General features: G+C 36.2%; 1 protein-coding gene across 1 annotated transcript in view; it reads right to left on the bottom strand.

Moving 5' to 3' along the window:
- Positions 1–1,015: 1,015 nt before the first annotated feature.
- The window catches only part of DCTN6 (dynactin subunit 6), a 22,463-nt gene continuing 5,790 nt past the window's right edge, over positions 1,016–17,688 (bottom strand). Inside the window, exons 2-7 of the mRNA XM_019650999.1 lie at positions 14,773–14,837; positions 6,494–6,599; positions 5,046–5,134; positions 3,838–3,885; positions 2,278–2,420; positions 1,016–1,478 (exon numbers count right to left, since the gene is read on the bottom strand). Coding sequence (XP_019506544.1) covers positions 1,380–1,478; positions 2,278–2,420; positions 3,838–3,885; positions 5,046–5,134; positions 6,494–6,599; positions 14,773–14,837 — 550 coding nt within the window. The 3' untranslated portion in view covers positions 1,016–1,379. The remainder of the gene's footprint in view (positions 1,479–2,277; positions 2,421–3,837; positions 3,886–5,045; positions 5,135–6,493; positions 6,600–14,772; positions 14,838–17,688) is intronic.

The raw sequence follows: 17,688 nt of genomic DNA on the forward strand, positions 1-17,688 counted from the left end.
TAATTCTTGGGGGTATCTTATTACCAAGTCCTCGGGAGGTATCTCACAGGTGCCCTTACACACTACCTGTGCAGTTTGGACCAGAAGCCATTTGTTAGCATATCAGAGCTTGACTAGTGATATTTTGGAACTGGGATAGTATTTCAAAGGCAGTTTTGTAATTGCTGATCTTTTATTTAAGAAAATTTTCATGATCAACAAAATCCTGACTTGATCAGCAGGAGTTGAAAAATGAATAAATACCAGTTATCAAAACTAGGGTATTTATATGATGTTCTTTTTCCATTCACTCTATGTAGTAGTACGGTTTTCCAACTTGAATCATGAGTATTCTTACCAAAACCAACTCATTCAAATTTGAAAAAATTAGGCTAATTTGCACCTATCAAGTTTCTGAAATTCAAAAATAGTTTTTACTATCCACAATTAAAAATTAAATTTCAAGATAAAATATCTTAGTATTTAATATCTTAGTATTATCAATATCTATTGATTCAAAATTGAAAAGTATATTACATTAAATTATTAAAAATACTTGGAATTACAATAAAATCCTATTTTGCCCATTTTGTAATTAGAGAAATAGGATTATAATGAGTGCAATTAGTGATTAGTAATGTCAAAATAATTTCATAAATTTATAAATATATTAAAATCTCTTTTAGTTTCATTGTCCTCAGAAACCCAGGAAAATCACTTAATTAACAGTCATTTACTTGTCATTTACATCAGACACCATTCTTTTTGACTTTGTATTCTACTGAATATATCTTTCCCTGACCATTTTTGTTTTGCTAAAAATAAAAAAAAACCATTTTTCTTGGAAACAAAATGAAGTCCATGTTAATTCAATGGCTGGTGAAATTTCACCTGAAATTTTAAATAGCTACAAATCCACAAAAGGAAAAGGAAAACACGTTAGCTTTAATACAGCTAGTACATAATAGCAATTAAAAGAGCTATTTTGGGAAAGCGAATGCAAGTAGAAAAATTGATTAAAGTATGCTCACTAAAAGTCTTGTCATCAACATTTTTATTTAGTTTACTATGTGCTAGAATATAAATACATAACAATACGCCCTTTCTTATCACGAGAAGTCTTTTGTACAACTAAAATCTGTGGCCACCATTTTACAGAACAAAAGAAAGCTACATCTGTAAATTATCAGAAAAGGAGCAAGAATATAGGAAAATAATACATTTTATATAAATTATAGAGGACAGTTACAATGAAAATCCATTATTTTCCTCTCTAACTCAATTTTACAAAATAAAGTTAACGTGTATTGTTCTGTGAACTGCTAAAAGGACATAAACACTGTGGCCCGCAAAAAGACAGTGGTCATGACAGAATGTCATCTTGATGTCGTATATCGTTCTTAGTTCTTAACTGGAGTTGAGCTTCCTTTCGTCGTCTTCTTTAGGTGGTGGTAGTTTGGCAGGATTTTCATCAGGAAATCCAGCTGTAGTGTCTGGGGCTAAAAAGATAAGATAATTAAGAACTGACCTACAGTAAAGCAAAGTTAAGAGTACCAGGCAGAAATGATTATCACTAGGTCATGGAATTACAGGTGATTATCATTGACTTTTTTTTTTTTTTTTTTTTAATTTATCCCAACTGGGGCCCTGCTGCTCAGAGCTGGCGTAGCAAGCCAACTCCTAACCAACGCGCCACTTGGCCAGCCCATGTATTTATTTTTAAGCTAGTTATGTTAGTAAACTAATAGATGATCCCACACTGGCTATCATTGTGATTTTTTTTTTTTTTTTTTAATTTATCCCAACTGGGGCCCTGCTGCTCAGAGCTGGCGTAGCAAGCCAACTCCTAACCAACGCGCCACTTGGCCAGCCCATGTATTTATTTTTAAGCTAGTTATGTTAGTAAACTAATAGATGATCCCACACTGGCTATCCAGTGTAAATTTGGTAGGGTCACTCCTGACCCTCTAAGATTGATATTTTAAGAGGAATCAATATTTTTAAGATTTGGTGATGCATCTTCAGTGAAAATGCATAAACCAGGAATAATATCTCTGGATTTTCTTTTCCCATAATCAATTTGACATTGTCATCTTTGTACATAATTTTAATATTAACTTAAAAACTGAATAAGTCCCCTGCAAATAAACTTTAGTTTTAAGAATGTTTCACTGATGTTTTATTTTAATCATTTGCTTTTTAAATAGTGGACTCACTGCCACATTAAAACAATTATGTAGTATTTGGGGAAAATTAGCAGCCCTAGAAAGAATTCTTTTTAAAGAGCGGTTCTAGTACCTGTGGTCGCTCAGTCTGCACCCGACGAAGACAGTCTACCCCATAGATCACTGTATTCTCAGGGATGACTTCAAACGTGTTTAGGCTGCAACAAGCCCCGATGATGCAGCCACTGGTCAATATTACATTTCTGCCCACGTAAGCTGCAGTAAAAACATAGGAAGAATTACAATTTAAGACATCAAATGAACAGAAAACTATTTTTTTCTCAGATGATTTAGGTATAAAAATGTAAACTGGCCTTAAGAAAAAAATTAAAGAAAATACTTCATTTCAGAATTTGTATAGCATAGAGGCAGGTACCAGACTAGTATTCAAAACGGCTTTGCTGCTGATTACGTAGTTGTATGACCTTGGGCAAATCACTGTAAATTCTTTAAGCAAGTATTGGGTTGTCAGAAAAGTCATGACGTATTTTTTTCTGTTTTTCATTTCAAAAATGCATCATGACTTTTCCGACAACCCGATATATCTATAAAATGGAGACACCAATAAATGGGATAGTGAATGTATAGTGCTGAGCACAGGTTCAACACATAGTTAAGGATACAATAAACAGAAATGACAATGGCGATGGTAGTAATTGGTAATCTAAATTAAAATAAAAACCATTATGCAGATTAACAAAAAGTCAAATTTTATTATTTAAAGAGAAGCATTTTCTCTCATGCCAATCAGAACCAAGAAAGATAAAGCATTATTCTACAGAAGCCTCACTGTTCAGGTTCTTTTCAAACCTTAGTTCTTGGAGCTGCTTCGCCATAGTGGTGGGGACTTTATATGACACCCCCACAACCTGGCCTCATTTATGATAAGTAGAAACGTTTGTTTCCGATTGGCATGGGTCGTAGACATGAAATTAAAGAAAGCAAACTGCTAGAGAAACTGATTTTAATTCTACATTCATCAACTAAATTATCATTGACACTAGTATTTAGTATAAATCTTTTTCCAAACTTTCACTTGAATTTTGTGATTTAATTCTATCCTGATTTAAGTATATGTAGCTTAATTTTTAACTTAATGTATTAAACACATTACCAAATTGGGTTCCTTAAAGGCAAAGAATTAATCTCACAGCCATTTTAGCCCACTTCCAGCCACACCTTCCCTCTAAGCATACCATTTTGCCATAGTTTGTACAGGCATACCTTGGAAATATTGCCGGTCTCGTTCCAGACTACCACAATAAAGCAAATATTGCAATAAAGCAAGTCACATGACTTTTTTGGTTTCCTGGTGCATATAAAAGTTATGTTTACACTATAGTCTATTAAGTGTGCAATAAATAGTATTATGTCTAAAAATACAATGTACACACCTTAATTAAAAAATACTTTATTGCTAAAAAATGCTAACCATCATCTGAGCCTTCAGCAAGTTGCAGTCTTTTTGCTGGTGGGGTGTCTTGCCTTGATGTTAATGAAAATGCAATATATGTGAAGTGTAATAAAGCGAAGCACAATACTACAAGGTATGCCTGTACTGAGGTGGTATTCCAGCCACCATGAAGGAAAGAAGGTAACCACTTTTTACAATAAAACTCCAAACATAGTTTACCTTTTGATTCAATAACATTATTATCTCCCATTTTCATGGCTTGGGAATCTGTAAGCCAGAGTTAAGTAAACACTGTAAATATGTTGCTCTTTTTTCTCTGCTAATTCATTACGTCCTTATCCTTCCTGCACTGGGGCAGAGCACATGAGAAGGGCCATGCAAGTTCATGGACAAAAACTCTTTGCTCAGGGGAGTTTGAAAGTAAAGTTTCAGTCTTTAAATATAAATATCTCTATGTATAAATAAACGACTTCTATGTTTTTTAAAGAAATGGGCACCTTATTATACCCCAATTCTATGAGCGACGTATTTGCACCAATCACTTAAAGATAACACTGTTAATGGTTTGATATATATTTATATAAATATGTATAATTCCCTTTCTATAACTGGAAATCAAACTAAAATTAAACTGTATAAACATCTGCAGTTCACTATATTCTGTTCCTATAAATTTGCAAGCATTATTATATACTTGATAACATCGTTAAAAACATAATTTTAAATGACTGCTTAATGGTCCTAACAGTCCATTTTATGTTCTACTTAAATATTTTACTATTGTTAAACATTTAGATTTTTTTCCTCCAAGTATTTTCTATTATAAAATAATGTTTTGCTGATACCATAAAAAGATTTTACTATCTTTTGAGTACAGAATCAAGCAAAAGAACTGGTGACACTCTGGGGAAAAAAAAACAAAAAATGAAATATTTTCATCCCCATACACCATTGCCTTGCATCAGACAATGTATTGTCAACCTAAAACCATACAGGAATCAAATGGACAGAGCTGTGCTTCTTAAATCAGGACAGAAGCCAGGATTACTCTGTTTCTGTGTCTATTGCCACTTAGTCATTGCTACCTGTCAACAAGTTGTAGCAACATGAACAAGATGGTACCTTCAAAATGGTGAGCTACAGGGGTGTGTGCGTGCGCGTGCAAGAGCACGTCTAAAAGTGGCATACTTCCCTTACTCTTGGGTTATTCAGTAGAAGAGAAGGGATAATATTTTTGATACACTGTAAGTAAGTCTTTTCAAATAACTGGATGGCCTAGTTCTAAAAAACGTTATTTTATATATATATATATATATATATATATATATATATATATATATATATATTTGATACATTATGACAATTTCTATGGTTGGGTACTAAAAGACAGCTGGGGATGATTTATCTTAAATTATTGTAAAGGATACAACAGCCAACTTCAAACACATTATTTGTGCCAATGATCATAGGTTTGGGTTCTGGATCTTCAGCATCAGGGGTAATATTATCAGGGTGCCTATAAAAAGAAGAGAGAAATCATCAAAAAGTCAATAATGCAATAAGCAATTATCCTGTTTTAGAATTTAAGTTCTTTCTCTCAATTTTACCTACATCAAGCTTAAAATATGTAACTTTGTAAGTAATTTCTTAATCCAAGAGAATTATTGGAGACGACTTGATTCTGAGATGAAAAAGAACTACTGAAACGTAAAGAAGCCATAGGTGTGTATAGAAGGGCAGCCTTCCTTCTATAAGTTTATCTTTTAAACTGAAAGCCCAGAGGGCCTTCTCCAGGACAAGGTAAAAAAGATACCGGCAAAGAATGACTCTGACTTTCAGCTTGTTAAATTGGAATCAAAATCACGCCTGAGTTGAAAATTTTCCATTCTTAATAATCATTTGATTGTAAAACGTAAACAAATATTTACATAAAATAATTAGTTTATGCTGTTAAGTAGTTACTTGAAATATTTGGAACATAAAATTTTTGTGGTCTAAGAGGAGGAAGCCATTTTAAAATGGTGCTTTATCTCCGACAGTTGAGTTACTGTGGAATATAGGTATTATTAATTGACTTGCGCTAAAGGTGCCAAAATATTTTAAAAAGAAACTTCTTAATATAGTAAGAAACTCCAAATCCCTAAGTAAGCATTAAGACAAAAAATTCTCTTTATCAGTTAAATATTTTCTCAAGGTCTTTGTTACAAATTCCATACATTGTTGCTATAAATTAGGTATAAGCTTGAAGTTCCTGCCAAAATTTTATCTAGAAAGCTTTACAAATGTTTATGAAAATTTCAGTGGTATTACAGTCTAGTTCACTAAGATCATGTACATGTTCCAATATTTTATTACTTTTTTAATCTTTAAAGTTTAAAAATTGCCTCTAGGATCCCAAATTTTTCAAATATAATTCTGGGTGTTACCCCTACAAAGCATATGAAGATATATGTCTAAATAAGGTTCATGTGTCTGAGCATGCAGAATAACATTTTGGCCAGAACCAAGAAATCGAACCAAAAATCTCTCTTCAGGGTGGTCAGCACAGCACTTGAACATTGGAGGTGCTCAGGAAACATTTGCTTAAGGAAGAGAGGAGGCAATGATACGTAAGGAGAAAATTATCAGACTGAGAGTCAGGAGGTCTAGTCAGCCACCAACGAGCTTCCTCACCTTGGACAAGTCTCTTCACTCATCTGGTCTTTGGTTTCCTCATTTTCTAATTGCTTGTGTTGAAAGAGATCCTTAATGTTTCTCTAGAGCTAAAACAGTGGGCTTTGTAGATGTCAGTTAGAGAAGGTTCCTATCGTTAGCTGAAATTAATAAAAACACTACCTGTGGCACTTAGTTCAGAGTATCTGTAAGTCTTACTCACGCATTTATGATAAGCGCCTGTTCTTCTATTAGGTTACCTTCACCAATCACTATTGGTCCGGCTTCCGCAATAATTCGTGCTTTAGGGTGGATCACTGTCCTAGGTCCTGTTAAAAGTATGGTGAAAGAAATTATTGGTGGAGGCTAAGCTTACCACAGGAGGGTAGGAGGTGACCGAGGGGGGGGCGAGGCTGTTGGGAGGAACATTTTCTAAAGTATGTGCCAGGCACCACACAAGGCACTTTACAAATGTTATCTCCTCAGCTGTTATCATTAGTAGTTAGTGCCAAATCTCAAACCAAGGTGAGTGGAGACAGACAGCACAGGCTTTGGAGCCAGACAGCCCGGGATCACCCTCTATTTTGAAGCCTCTGTTATCTCAGCAGTGGAGATATGAGAGAAATGGAGATGGTGATAATACCAGTCTTGCAGGGTTGTTGTAAGGGTTAGATGAGATAATGTTTGTAGACCCAATATTCTGGCACATAGTTGGCAATAAAAATTAATTCCCTTCCTTTCCTTTATAAAGGCAAGGCTCTCTTTGCTTACAACCTTGGTGTTTTCTTATGCTAGTGAACCACTTAACACTTTCTTATGCTAGTATACTACAGGATTAGCTTTTTTTTTTTTTTAATGATTAAGAGGGAGTATGGGCTGGACAGGAGTCAGAAAACATGGAAACTAACTTTAGCTTTATTACTTTGTCACTATCCCTATTAAAGCTTATCCATGGGGAGGAGGCAGAGCTTCTGTTGTCTGGTCTAGGATGTGATTTTTAACAGTTAAAATTAGGAATAAGTTAAAGGGAGGCAATGGAAGGAGTTAAATGTGATTCCTGGAGTCATGGGACTCCGCTATAGGGACACCCAAGCCAATGCCTCCAATCTCAAATTGAAGGGAGCAGGAAAAGCATCTCATCACATCCACTTCGTGACCAGGGTGACAGAGGCACTGCATTGCCCCAACACAGATTCTGGAATGGTGACACATTCTCTCTCAGAGCTTCTCTTTACCCACAGCCCCAGCATTTTGGTGATAATGAAACCACTGGTGAGAAAACAACCTCAGTTTAGCCTCTCCCTCCAATATCCGCTCTACCTGCCCCCAATACCAAGGCTATTTGTACTGGCAAACCAGCAGACAGGAAGATGGCATTGATCATGAAATTAAATTGCATAAATTGTTAATGTATTCAATAATCATTATCTGCTTGTGATATGCAAGATGCAGTGCTGTATGTTGGGGGGGGGGAAGACATACATGCTATTTTTGCCCTTTGAGCTTGTTATCTTAAAAACTGGGAACTTCACACACTCACTCACAAATGTATTAAAATAAATAAGGACATGTTCTTGGTGCCCAGAGAATTGGAAGGAACCTCAGCGCAGCTTATATTTTTCCTAACAATGAAGAGCTGAGGACTGATTGGGGGTGGGGGTGGNCTACACGGAAACATAGCAGAGGAAAAATTTACTTTCTTCCCAAAGTATTTCAGAATGGAATAATTTGGTAAGAGTATATATAACCAACTAGGGGAGGGTGGGGGCAGAGCTAAAACAGGATGCACTAAGGACGCACCTTCTAGTAAGAAATAACATGAAAGAGGCTGTGTTATTTCTGTCACCTCTATCTCCCCAAATCTTCGGCTGCTAACGTAAAATTTCCCTGGCAAATTCTCCTATTCAGGATAGGAGATTTCAGGATAGAAGTCAGGATTTCTCAGATCCTTGGGAAGCTTCTCAACTTGACCATGACTGTGAACACATGTGCATTTTTTCTTTGTTAAAGACACACACACGTTGGGCTGGCTGAGTGGCGCATTGGTTGGGAGTTGGCTTGGGACGCCAGCTCTGAGTAGCAGGGCCCCGGTTCAGATCCCACATGAGGGCCAGTGACGCTGCGCCCTCTACAGCTAAGATGGTGAACAACAGCTCAACCTGGAGATGGGCTGCCGTGAGTCACCGGTGACAGTGTAGGCTGCAGTGGGGCTGGCCGGCAGCTGGCATGGGCTTTCGTGGGCTGCCGTGGACCGCCATGGGCCACCGTGAGCAGCCGTCCAGTGGCCTGCGAGTGGCTGCCTCACCTGGGAGGAGCGCAATGATGGTGCCAGCATAGGCCAGTGGGGCGACATCCTCCACGGCTGGACTGGGGAACGGGAGAACGGTGGCTTGTCTGTTCCCCTTCCCCAATTCCCCAGGGCTGTTCCCCTCCCCCAATTCCCCAATAAAATCTTTGGGGAAAAAACACACACACACATTTATAAAAGGAATACATACTCATTACAAAAAATTCAAAAAAAACAAAAAATATAAAGAGCCTCTCATGCTAATCCCGTTCCCTAGAGGTAACTATTCTTAATAGTCTGAAGTACATTATTCCAGACTTAAGTACTACTGTATATAAACTGTATCTCATTAGAAAGTTAAAAAATAAACTCATCTTGAAGAAGAAAAAATATGGATTGCAAGCACATACTTTTTTTTAAAACAAAGGAACAGTACTTATTATTCCGTAATTTGCTTTGTTCACCTAACATGTATGTCATGGTCATTTTTCCATATAAGGACATCTAAGAGATTCTTTATATGGCTGAATAGCATTTCACAGCATATTAATATACCATAATTTATTTAATCCTTTAATAATGAGCATTTAGATGTTGCTACTTTGCGGGGAGAGGTGCTAAACAATGCTGAAACAAACACTGAATTCCTTTGAAGCAAGTTACTTCTTATAGGTGTTCCAGCTGTGTGCACCAATTTAAATCTGTAGTTTGCACAACACTAGATTGACATTTTACTTCAAAATGTTCTATGATAAAGGAACATGATCTTTCTATTTTAGGTTCTTTGTAATTAAAGCCCCAGCTAGCATCCCACCCCTTGTCTAGAAAGTCTAGACTCTGGCCTCTATCACTTAAAGGTTATGTGTTTAATCTCTCAAAAAGCTTGTTTTCTCATCTATAGAAATATGAGATCTATAACAACCTACCTCACTGGGTTGAAGTGTGGATTCTAGGAAATAATGTTTGATAGGGAGATCATGATGGGTTCTGGCCCACAGTTCTTGAAAATGGAGGTTCATCACTATCTGACACAAGGAGCTAACAAATAACTTCATCATAGTAAGCAAAATAACTTCTTCTGGTCTGAGATACAGAAGGGTCTGTTTGACTCTACTCAGATTATCAGGATAATAACTCCTTTCAACCAGGGGGAAAATCTCTGCCCCTTATTGAAAGATAGGAAAAAAATTAATAAAGGAATCTTCCAAACGAGCATTAAAAATCTTATACAGGACAAAGAGATCATCATGGCTGTGATAAAAAGCAGATCCTCTGCCACTGCGAGATAAGTAGCCACAGGCATTAGGTATTCTGCTGGTCCTCAAGCTGTACCTTTTAACAAACAGATATGCAACAAGCTACCTGAGAATGGACTAATAAGACAAAGGTAACACCAGGTCCTATGTTTCTTTAAAAGTTGCTCTAAAGTATAGCTTTGCAAACAATTGCTATTTTCATTTTTCCCTTTCAAAAATGATACGTTAATTAAAGAAAAACAAACAAACAGATAAACTCAAATTTAAAAACATTAATCTCATTAAGTCTCATAAGATGTCTTCTTACACATTACTTAAAAATAATGCCTGAGCTCTTTTAACCAGGTGTTTTCTTATTGTTATTATTTTTATCATTATTAATAAGTTAGTTAGTAAATAACTAGGAAACTCCTGGTTACAAATTTTAGGGCCTTGCCCTGGGAGGTAAATCGTTAACTTTCAGGAGACCAGTGCTTAAGACACCACCTCCACCTGGTGGCAGTACTGCCCAACTACAAGTCCTGGTGTTTCAGGGTTGAAATAACCAAAAGGTCAAGCTATCAACTTTGAGCTGTGAAGTAACAGCAAATGTTATGGGTGACAATAAACTGAATAGTTCCCCTAAATCTCTTGTAGGTATTTTTGTCAGGCAGAGACTAGAGAGGTTAGAATACATGTACTTCAATAAATGAGAACTCCTTTAAGAAGTTCACCAATCCAAAGTGTTCATCCACCTCACTCAGGTGAGTGATGCGTATAGTGCAGCCTTGTCTCTGCACGGTTTTGTGCTGGAGGCCAGCATCAGAGCACTATTCCAAGACCCAAGCAGTGACAGCACGCTGAAATGTGGGCACAGTTTGCTCCACACTTTTCTGCATGCAGGAAGCACTTTCACCTAGAATGGGTCTGAATTCAAACCAAGTTTAAAGGTCTTGAGGTTAAAATGCTTTAAAAATAAAAATCTGTCACCATGGGAAAAAAAAATTTTTTTTGAAGGCCGTTGTGGACCTTCTTGGGCTCTTTCTGGCAGGGCAGTTTGTATATTTTCTTACCAAATGTGCTGAAACCCTATTTGGCTTATCTCCTTGTTTGGATAAATGTGTCTAGAGTTGGATCTGCCTTACTGGCTGATGAATTATTTTTGTAAATGGTTGGCTGGGCTTGATGCAACATAGCCAGAAAGACATTCCTTGCATCAAGTTTCCATTCCCCTCATTTGGTAAAGGACATTTTCCCTCTCTATCTTTGCCACAGAAAGCAATCTTTGTGTACATTTTTATATGTCAATAAATAGTTCAAAAAGCCACAAGCTCTCTTTTGAAAATTAAAACAACTCCTTTGACCTGTAAGCTAAAGTACCTGTAAGAACTGCTTTATAGTCCATGAGTTTCTTAAGTCAAAGCCACTGTTCTGCCTTATTGAAAAAGATTTCCACAATAAAAAGGAAGCTTTTGATCTATATTAAAAACTCTAATGGCAAGAGAGACAGGATAAGTGGGACAAAGTGCTTCCACCACAAAGCTCTTCCATTGTGCCAAGTTCTGCCTTCCTTCATGTTATGATGTCCTAAAAAAGCCAGGTCCTGACACCAGCAGACTGCCTTTCACCCCATTATGGGATTACAGGACTGGGCTTAAAGGTACCTTTCTGAAATGTTTTCGGCATTCAAAACAACATTTATAGGAAATAATGCATGGCCCATGAATCAAGGCAGCCTAATCAAAAACAGTCTTGATACTATGAAACCTTATTTACCCAAATTATAATTAACAAGAGAGCTGTTATTTTTCCCAAGGTCTGTTTCTTAGTAGCCTCTAATGAAGGGACTCAAGCAGAACCTCAAGTCATATGGTTTCTGGTTAAGGAAAATACTTCAAAGCTTTGGACTAGTTTCTTTTGTTAAACCAAATACCTGACTCTCTAGGAAAATAGAAGTTTGAATTTAAAGTTCTACTACACGGAAACATAGCAGAGGAAAAATTTACTTTCTTCCCAAAGTATTTCAGAATGGAATAATTTGGTAAGAGTATATATAACCAACTAGGGGATGAAAAGTTATGTATAACATCCTGAAAAATCTGTTAATTAAACTACACTTAAGTTCATTGCTACTTAACCCAGAAAACAGCTTATTAAGTGTTTAAATTTCCATATTCATAGCATGACAGAAAAAGACTCAAATTAATTATTTGCTAAATTAATAAAAAACAAAAACAATAAAAGCCATAAAATGAAAAAGCTGGGAAAGCAAGTTTTAATCAGATAACTTATCGCTACTCTGTGCTTTGATTTAACTTTATAATTATATCTCCCAGGGGTTTTTTAATCTGATATATCAGAAAAATGAATTAACAGTAGCCAAAAGGTGAAAGCTATTTTATACCAAATATAACAATATAGAAATGACTATCTGAATACTAACTCTGGAAAATTTCCATATTTATATATATAAAATTAAAGATAAACACGTATAACAAAAATGAGATAAGAACTGTGGAAGACAGAACACTGGGTAACTGTATCACCTCTGAATCTTTTCCTTAATTTTCAAAGTTGAGATGTTTCTGTAAAGCATTTGAGCAACTTTTCTTGGTTTAAATAACTGGGTCAAAAATAAACATAACAAATATTAACTTAGATCCATTTTTTAAAATGATTACGTCTTATGTTATACTCCATCACTGAAAATCTGTGTGGAAGTTTTATTTTATATTTTTACCATCAGAACTGTACCCTATCAACCAAATGCTATACGGAAAGATTGAATCGCTGTATCGATGTAAATAATTTCAATGTTTAGGGAAAGGAGGAGGATAAAATGGATAAAGAAAGGGGAGGAGCACAAAGTAGTGAAAGACAGAGGGAGAAACAGGAGAGAGTGCTGACTCCTAACACCCTCACGCCCCAATCCTATGCAGTGGTCCCGTGGTAGGTCTTCCACAGGATAAAGCCTTTATTGCTATTCAGAAAAGCTTCTACAAGTAATAGGAGTTATTTCAAATCTGAAATACACACACAAACACATATAGGTATATCTATATGTACTGGGTTGTTGGAAAAGTCATGACGTATTTTTTTCTGCTTTTCGTTGCAAAAATGTGTCATGACTTTTCCGACAACCTAATATATTTATACCTGTAGAAATATCTATAGTATCTATATATCTATTAGATAGTAGATATTATATACTTATTGTTTAAAATGGAGAAGTAAAAATGAAAGGAAAAGTTTATATAATTAGCTACATTATTTTAGTGTTACTTTCCTTCTAAATATAGAATACCTTGTGAGCTAATATTAGATGTTATTCCTCAAATCATGAAGAAAACCATAAAACACCAGAATAAAAATAATGTAGACTAGTATTTTGATAAACACGTGGCCATGATAATTTCTCCTCATAAAAAGTTTGCAAGTGGTTGAAGAGTTAACAAAGAGCTAACACAGCACTGAAAAGAAACAGGGTCACCTACTAAACTCTGAAATGATGTCAATTTAAAATAAATAAATCCAACCTGGCAAATTGCTAAAGATGTTCCATAATACTGAAACAATCCTCACTGGTTTTATAAGACATGTTGCCTAAATTGGTTGAAAGCTTAGACTTACTAAAATTTATAATTTTTTTCCTATTAAATACTGTTAATATAAGGGAACAAGGCATATTTTCTCTCTGAAAGTGTATTTAATTCACTGAAAGCCCTAATCTAGTAACATGCAGCTGCTGATAAGGATAGGCTCACATTATTAAAGCCACAAGGGGACCATGTCCAGGGAAAACATATGTAAAAGAACTGGTTCAATGTGAGTTTTGGGGAACTCAATTGTGTTCAAATAAGCAAGTTGTCACATGCTGAATTATTCATTTGTTTTAAATGTTGGACTTGACCTTTAGCAAGGCTACACAGATAAGATTTAATAGTACAGTTAGCTACCTTTTATTGTGTGCTTATTATGTGTTAGGTTTTAGGCAATCGCTTTCACAAATACTCTCTTATTTAATCCTTCAGAACCTAGGAGGTAGGCACTCCTATTTTGCATGTGACAGTACTTGCTAATTGCCTCTGGATGTCCACTCTTCCCTTTTCCTTGTAACAGAATCCTATTTTATTAGGGGCAGCAATGCGCCCAGCAGTTAAGACTATACATTTCCCAGCCTTCCCTGACGCTATGTGTCCATAAGATTAAATCCAAGGCAACAGACACACAAAGAAGGGCTGTGCAGAACTTTCAGGAAGACTATTTAAAGGGAGCTGACTCAACATGGAGGTACCCCCCCCTTTTTTTTTTTTTGTCTCCACTCTTCTTTCTTATCCAAGGTCACACTTGGTGCTCTAGCCATCACATCTTTGCCTGCAAGGCTGGAACTCCTGGATAATCAACTGACCATCCCTAAATTGCCTTCCTCTAGACTTTTTATGTAAGAGAATAAACCTTGGCATGTTTAAGCCACCCCTACATGCAGCTAAACCTATTCCAGAAGCACACATTTACAGAGATGGGGAAAAGGAAGGTTAGTGGGGTTAAGGAATATGTCCAAAGTAACCCAGCAGGTAAAGAGCAAGGATGCTAACCCAAGTGTGTCAGACTTCATGGTCCACAGCCTTAACAATTACCAGTAGAATGCGAGCTCCACAAAGGCAGTACCTTATTGTGCTCTGCTCAGTGCTGTGTCCCTAGTGCTAGCACAGTGCCTGGCACATAGCAGGTACACAATAGATGTTCCTCGAACAAACCAATTACTTTATTATATTGCCTCATTAGTTCATCAGATAGAAGTTTAAATATAGACTCCATCACATTATATTCTTTCAGAAATATTTAACACTTATGGGAGAAAATACATTGTTTTGTCAATAAAATTAGGATATCAGTGAAACAAATACCTAATTATTATAAAGCACCGAAATTAAATCACATCAATTCTTGAGAAACCACACTAATGAACTATTTTCTTACCTATCGTTACATCACCTCTGATTTCACTTTCTACACACACAACTGCTCCAGGAGCAATCTTCACACTGCAGGGAGAAAAGGGTAACATTTACCATGGGTACGGTTTAAAATTTTTGTTATAGAAGTTAACCTGACATTGCAGTGAGAAAAAGGCTAAGAAAAAAAACCGATGGAAAAATGCAAAGTAAACTGTAAGAGGGTAATAGTACAAACTTCTCAGATGGCATATTATCCATTGGACTAAAATCATATATGATGCCTTATTACAATTGTTGAGGGAAAAAGAGGCTTTAGATCCTTTTCTTTTAATACCAGCATTTTTCTAAATACCAAAAAGCTGAAAACAATGTAGATATCCATCGGGAGGGGACTGGTTAATAACTTATGTTATACTATGGACTAATACTCATAAAAGAGGATGAATAATCCTTTATATAAAGATTTGGAATGATCTCCAGGCTAAATGAAGTAAAAAAAGCAAGGCCAGAAAAGGGACAGTTTATAATATGCCCCTATTTTTGTACAAAGGCGGGGGGGCGGGAAGAATGTACATTCAAACTATTTAACAACCAGCAAGGAAATATTAACAAAGAAATCAGGGTCACGTATAAATATTCCTATTTGTTTTCCAACTATATATAAAACTGTTTAAGTTATATAAATTATAGTGTAAATTGTTCAAAACATTAATAATTTCTAAATAATTTACTGATGCTTTTTAACATTCTGTTGTGGTCTTTCGTTGGACACAGCTGAATCTAGCAAAATGTTCTCCTAGCTGAGCCATGAGCTGACATGAACCTCACCAATGATTTCCCCACTCAATTGACAGTCATTGAGTAACTTGTTCTCGTTAAGAATTTTTCTTAGTAGTGACTATAAAATTCATGGTGTTAAACCTCCTCTCAGCTTCTATGAAATAACAATACCATTTTAGATATTTTAACTATAATTCTTTTTAGATTTTTCAAAATTTTGACTTCTAGTTGTTCACTGCTAGTATATAGAAATACAATAATGTACACACTGACCTTGTATCCAGAGACCTTGCTAAACCCACTTAGTTCAAGTAAAATTTTTTCTAGATTTTAAGGGATTTTCTATGTAATCAATTTTGTTGTCTGTGAATAAGGACAGTCTTATTTCTTCTTTTCCAAACTATATGCATATTATAGTGTTGTCAGAAAAGTCATGACATATTTTTTTCTGTTTTTCAAAGGTCATTTATTTATTAAGAACAAAGATCAATCAATGATATATTGCCCGTTTTGTTCAATAACCTTTTGCCATCTTTCAGTGAGCTTCATAATTCCTCGTCCATAGAAGGACCTGTACTTATTTGTGAAAAACTGAACAAGGTGCTGATTTACAACCTCATTTGAATTGAACATTATACCACGCAAGGAGATTTGAAGAGAGCGAAATAAGTGGAAGTCTGATGGCACAAGGTCAGGCAAGTATGGTGGGTGTGGCAACACATCCCATCCAAGCTCCATTAATTTGACAGGTGATCAAACTTGTGTGCGGTCTCGCATTATCATGATGGAACACAACTCCTTTATGATTAACGAGCTCTGGACATTTCTGGATGATGGATTCGTTCAGACTGTCCAACTGTTGACAGTACACATTCGAATTGATTGTTTGGTTCCTTGGTAGGAGCTCGAAAAACACGACACCTTTAAAATCCCACCACACTGAGGGCATAACCTTCCTCTGATGCATGTCTGCTTTCGATGTCGTTTGAGGCGAATCATCACGTCAGGACCAAGATCGTTTGCGCACCACATTGTTGTAATCAATCCACTTCCCATCACCAGTTATCAGTCGCTTCAAAAAAGGATCATATTGCAGATGTTTATACGCACCGTCAAATGAACTTCTTTGAGTTCATGAGGAACCCAAATATCGAGCTTGCTTGCATATACCAGCATCTTCAGGTGGTCGTGAATGCTTGAATGATGGATGTTCAATGTTTCTGCAATCTCTCGTGTCATGTAACTTGGGTTTGACTCAATCAATGCCTTTATTTTGTCGTCATCAACCTCGGTGGGCCTCCCTGACTGAGGAGCATCGTTGAGATCAAAATCACAAGCATGAAATTTCGTGAACCATCGTTGGCACTGACGTTCTTGCAGAACATTGTCACCATAAACTTGATGCAACTTTTCACAAGCTTGACATGCATTCTTCCCTTTATGGAAGTAAAACAGTAAAACATGGCGAAAATGCAGTTTGGTCTTCCACCTTCAACTTGTTGTAAAATCTCCCAAACTCAACCAAATCGCTCAATTTTTTTTTTAGAATGAAGCTAGAATTGTCAGCTGTCAAATGACATAGCAATAACATAGAAGCAAATGACTCTAATACTTCCAAAAATGAACTAGTGCCATCTGTTGCAAAAATGCATCATGACTTTTCCGACAACCCGATATTTCTTTTTCTTGCCTTATTGCCCTGGCTAAGACTCCAGTATGATACTAAGTAGTACTGATGAGACCAGACATCCTGGTCTTGTTCTAGCTTCATTAAGATCAACAAAACCTACCAAATTATCTTCTAAGCCATGAATTGAGCATTTTAAGTAAATTATTAAAACCTGGTATGTGAAACAGTTGAAGGTTTGTGGACCAAAATGTTACTGCCTTGATTTATAAATTTTCCAAAAAGTTGTTTGCTCATTTCAGCAAATATGCTTTACCAGCAAGGATCAGAAATCTAGAGTGCAATGATTCGCTCATCTCAATATTATTTTTTAAGTTCTATAAACACTCATGTATGAAAATGCTTGCTTAGGGCCGGCTGAGTGGCGCAATGGATAAGAACTGGCTTGGGACGCCAGAGGGCCCCAGTTCGGATCCCACATATGAGGGCCAGTGACACTGCCCTCTACAGCTAAGATGCTGAACAACAACT

The sequence above is a fragment of the Hipposideros armiger genome, unplaced genomic scaffold, assembly GCF_001890085.2.
Source record: "Hipposideros armiger isolate ML-2016 unplaced genomic scaffold, ASM189008v1 scaffold_151, whole genome shotgun sequence".
NCBI classification, from domain to species: Eukaryota; Metazoa; Chordata; class Mammalia; order Chiroptera; family Hipposideridae; genus Hipposideros; species Hipposideros armiger.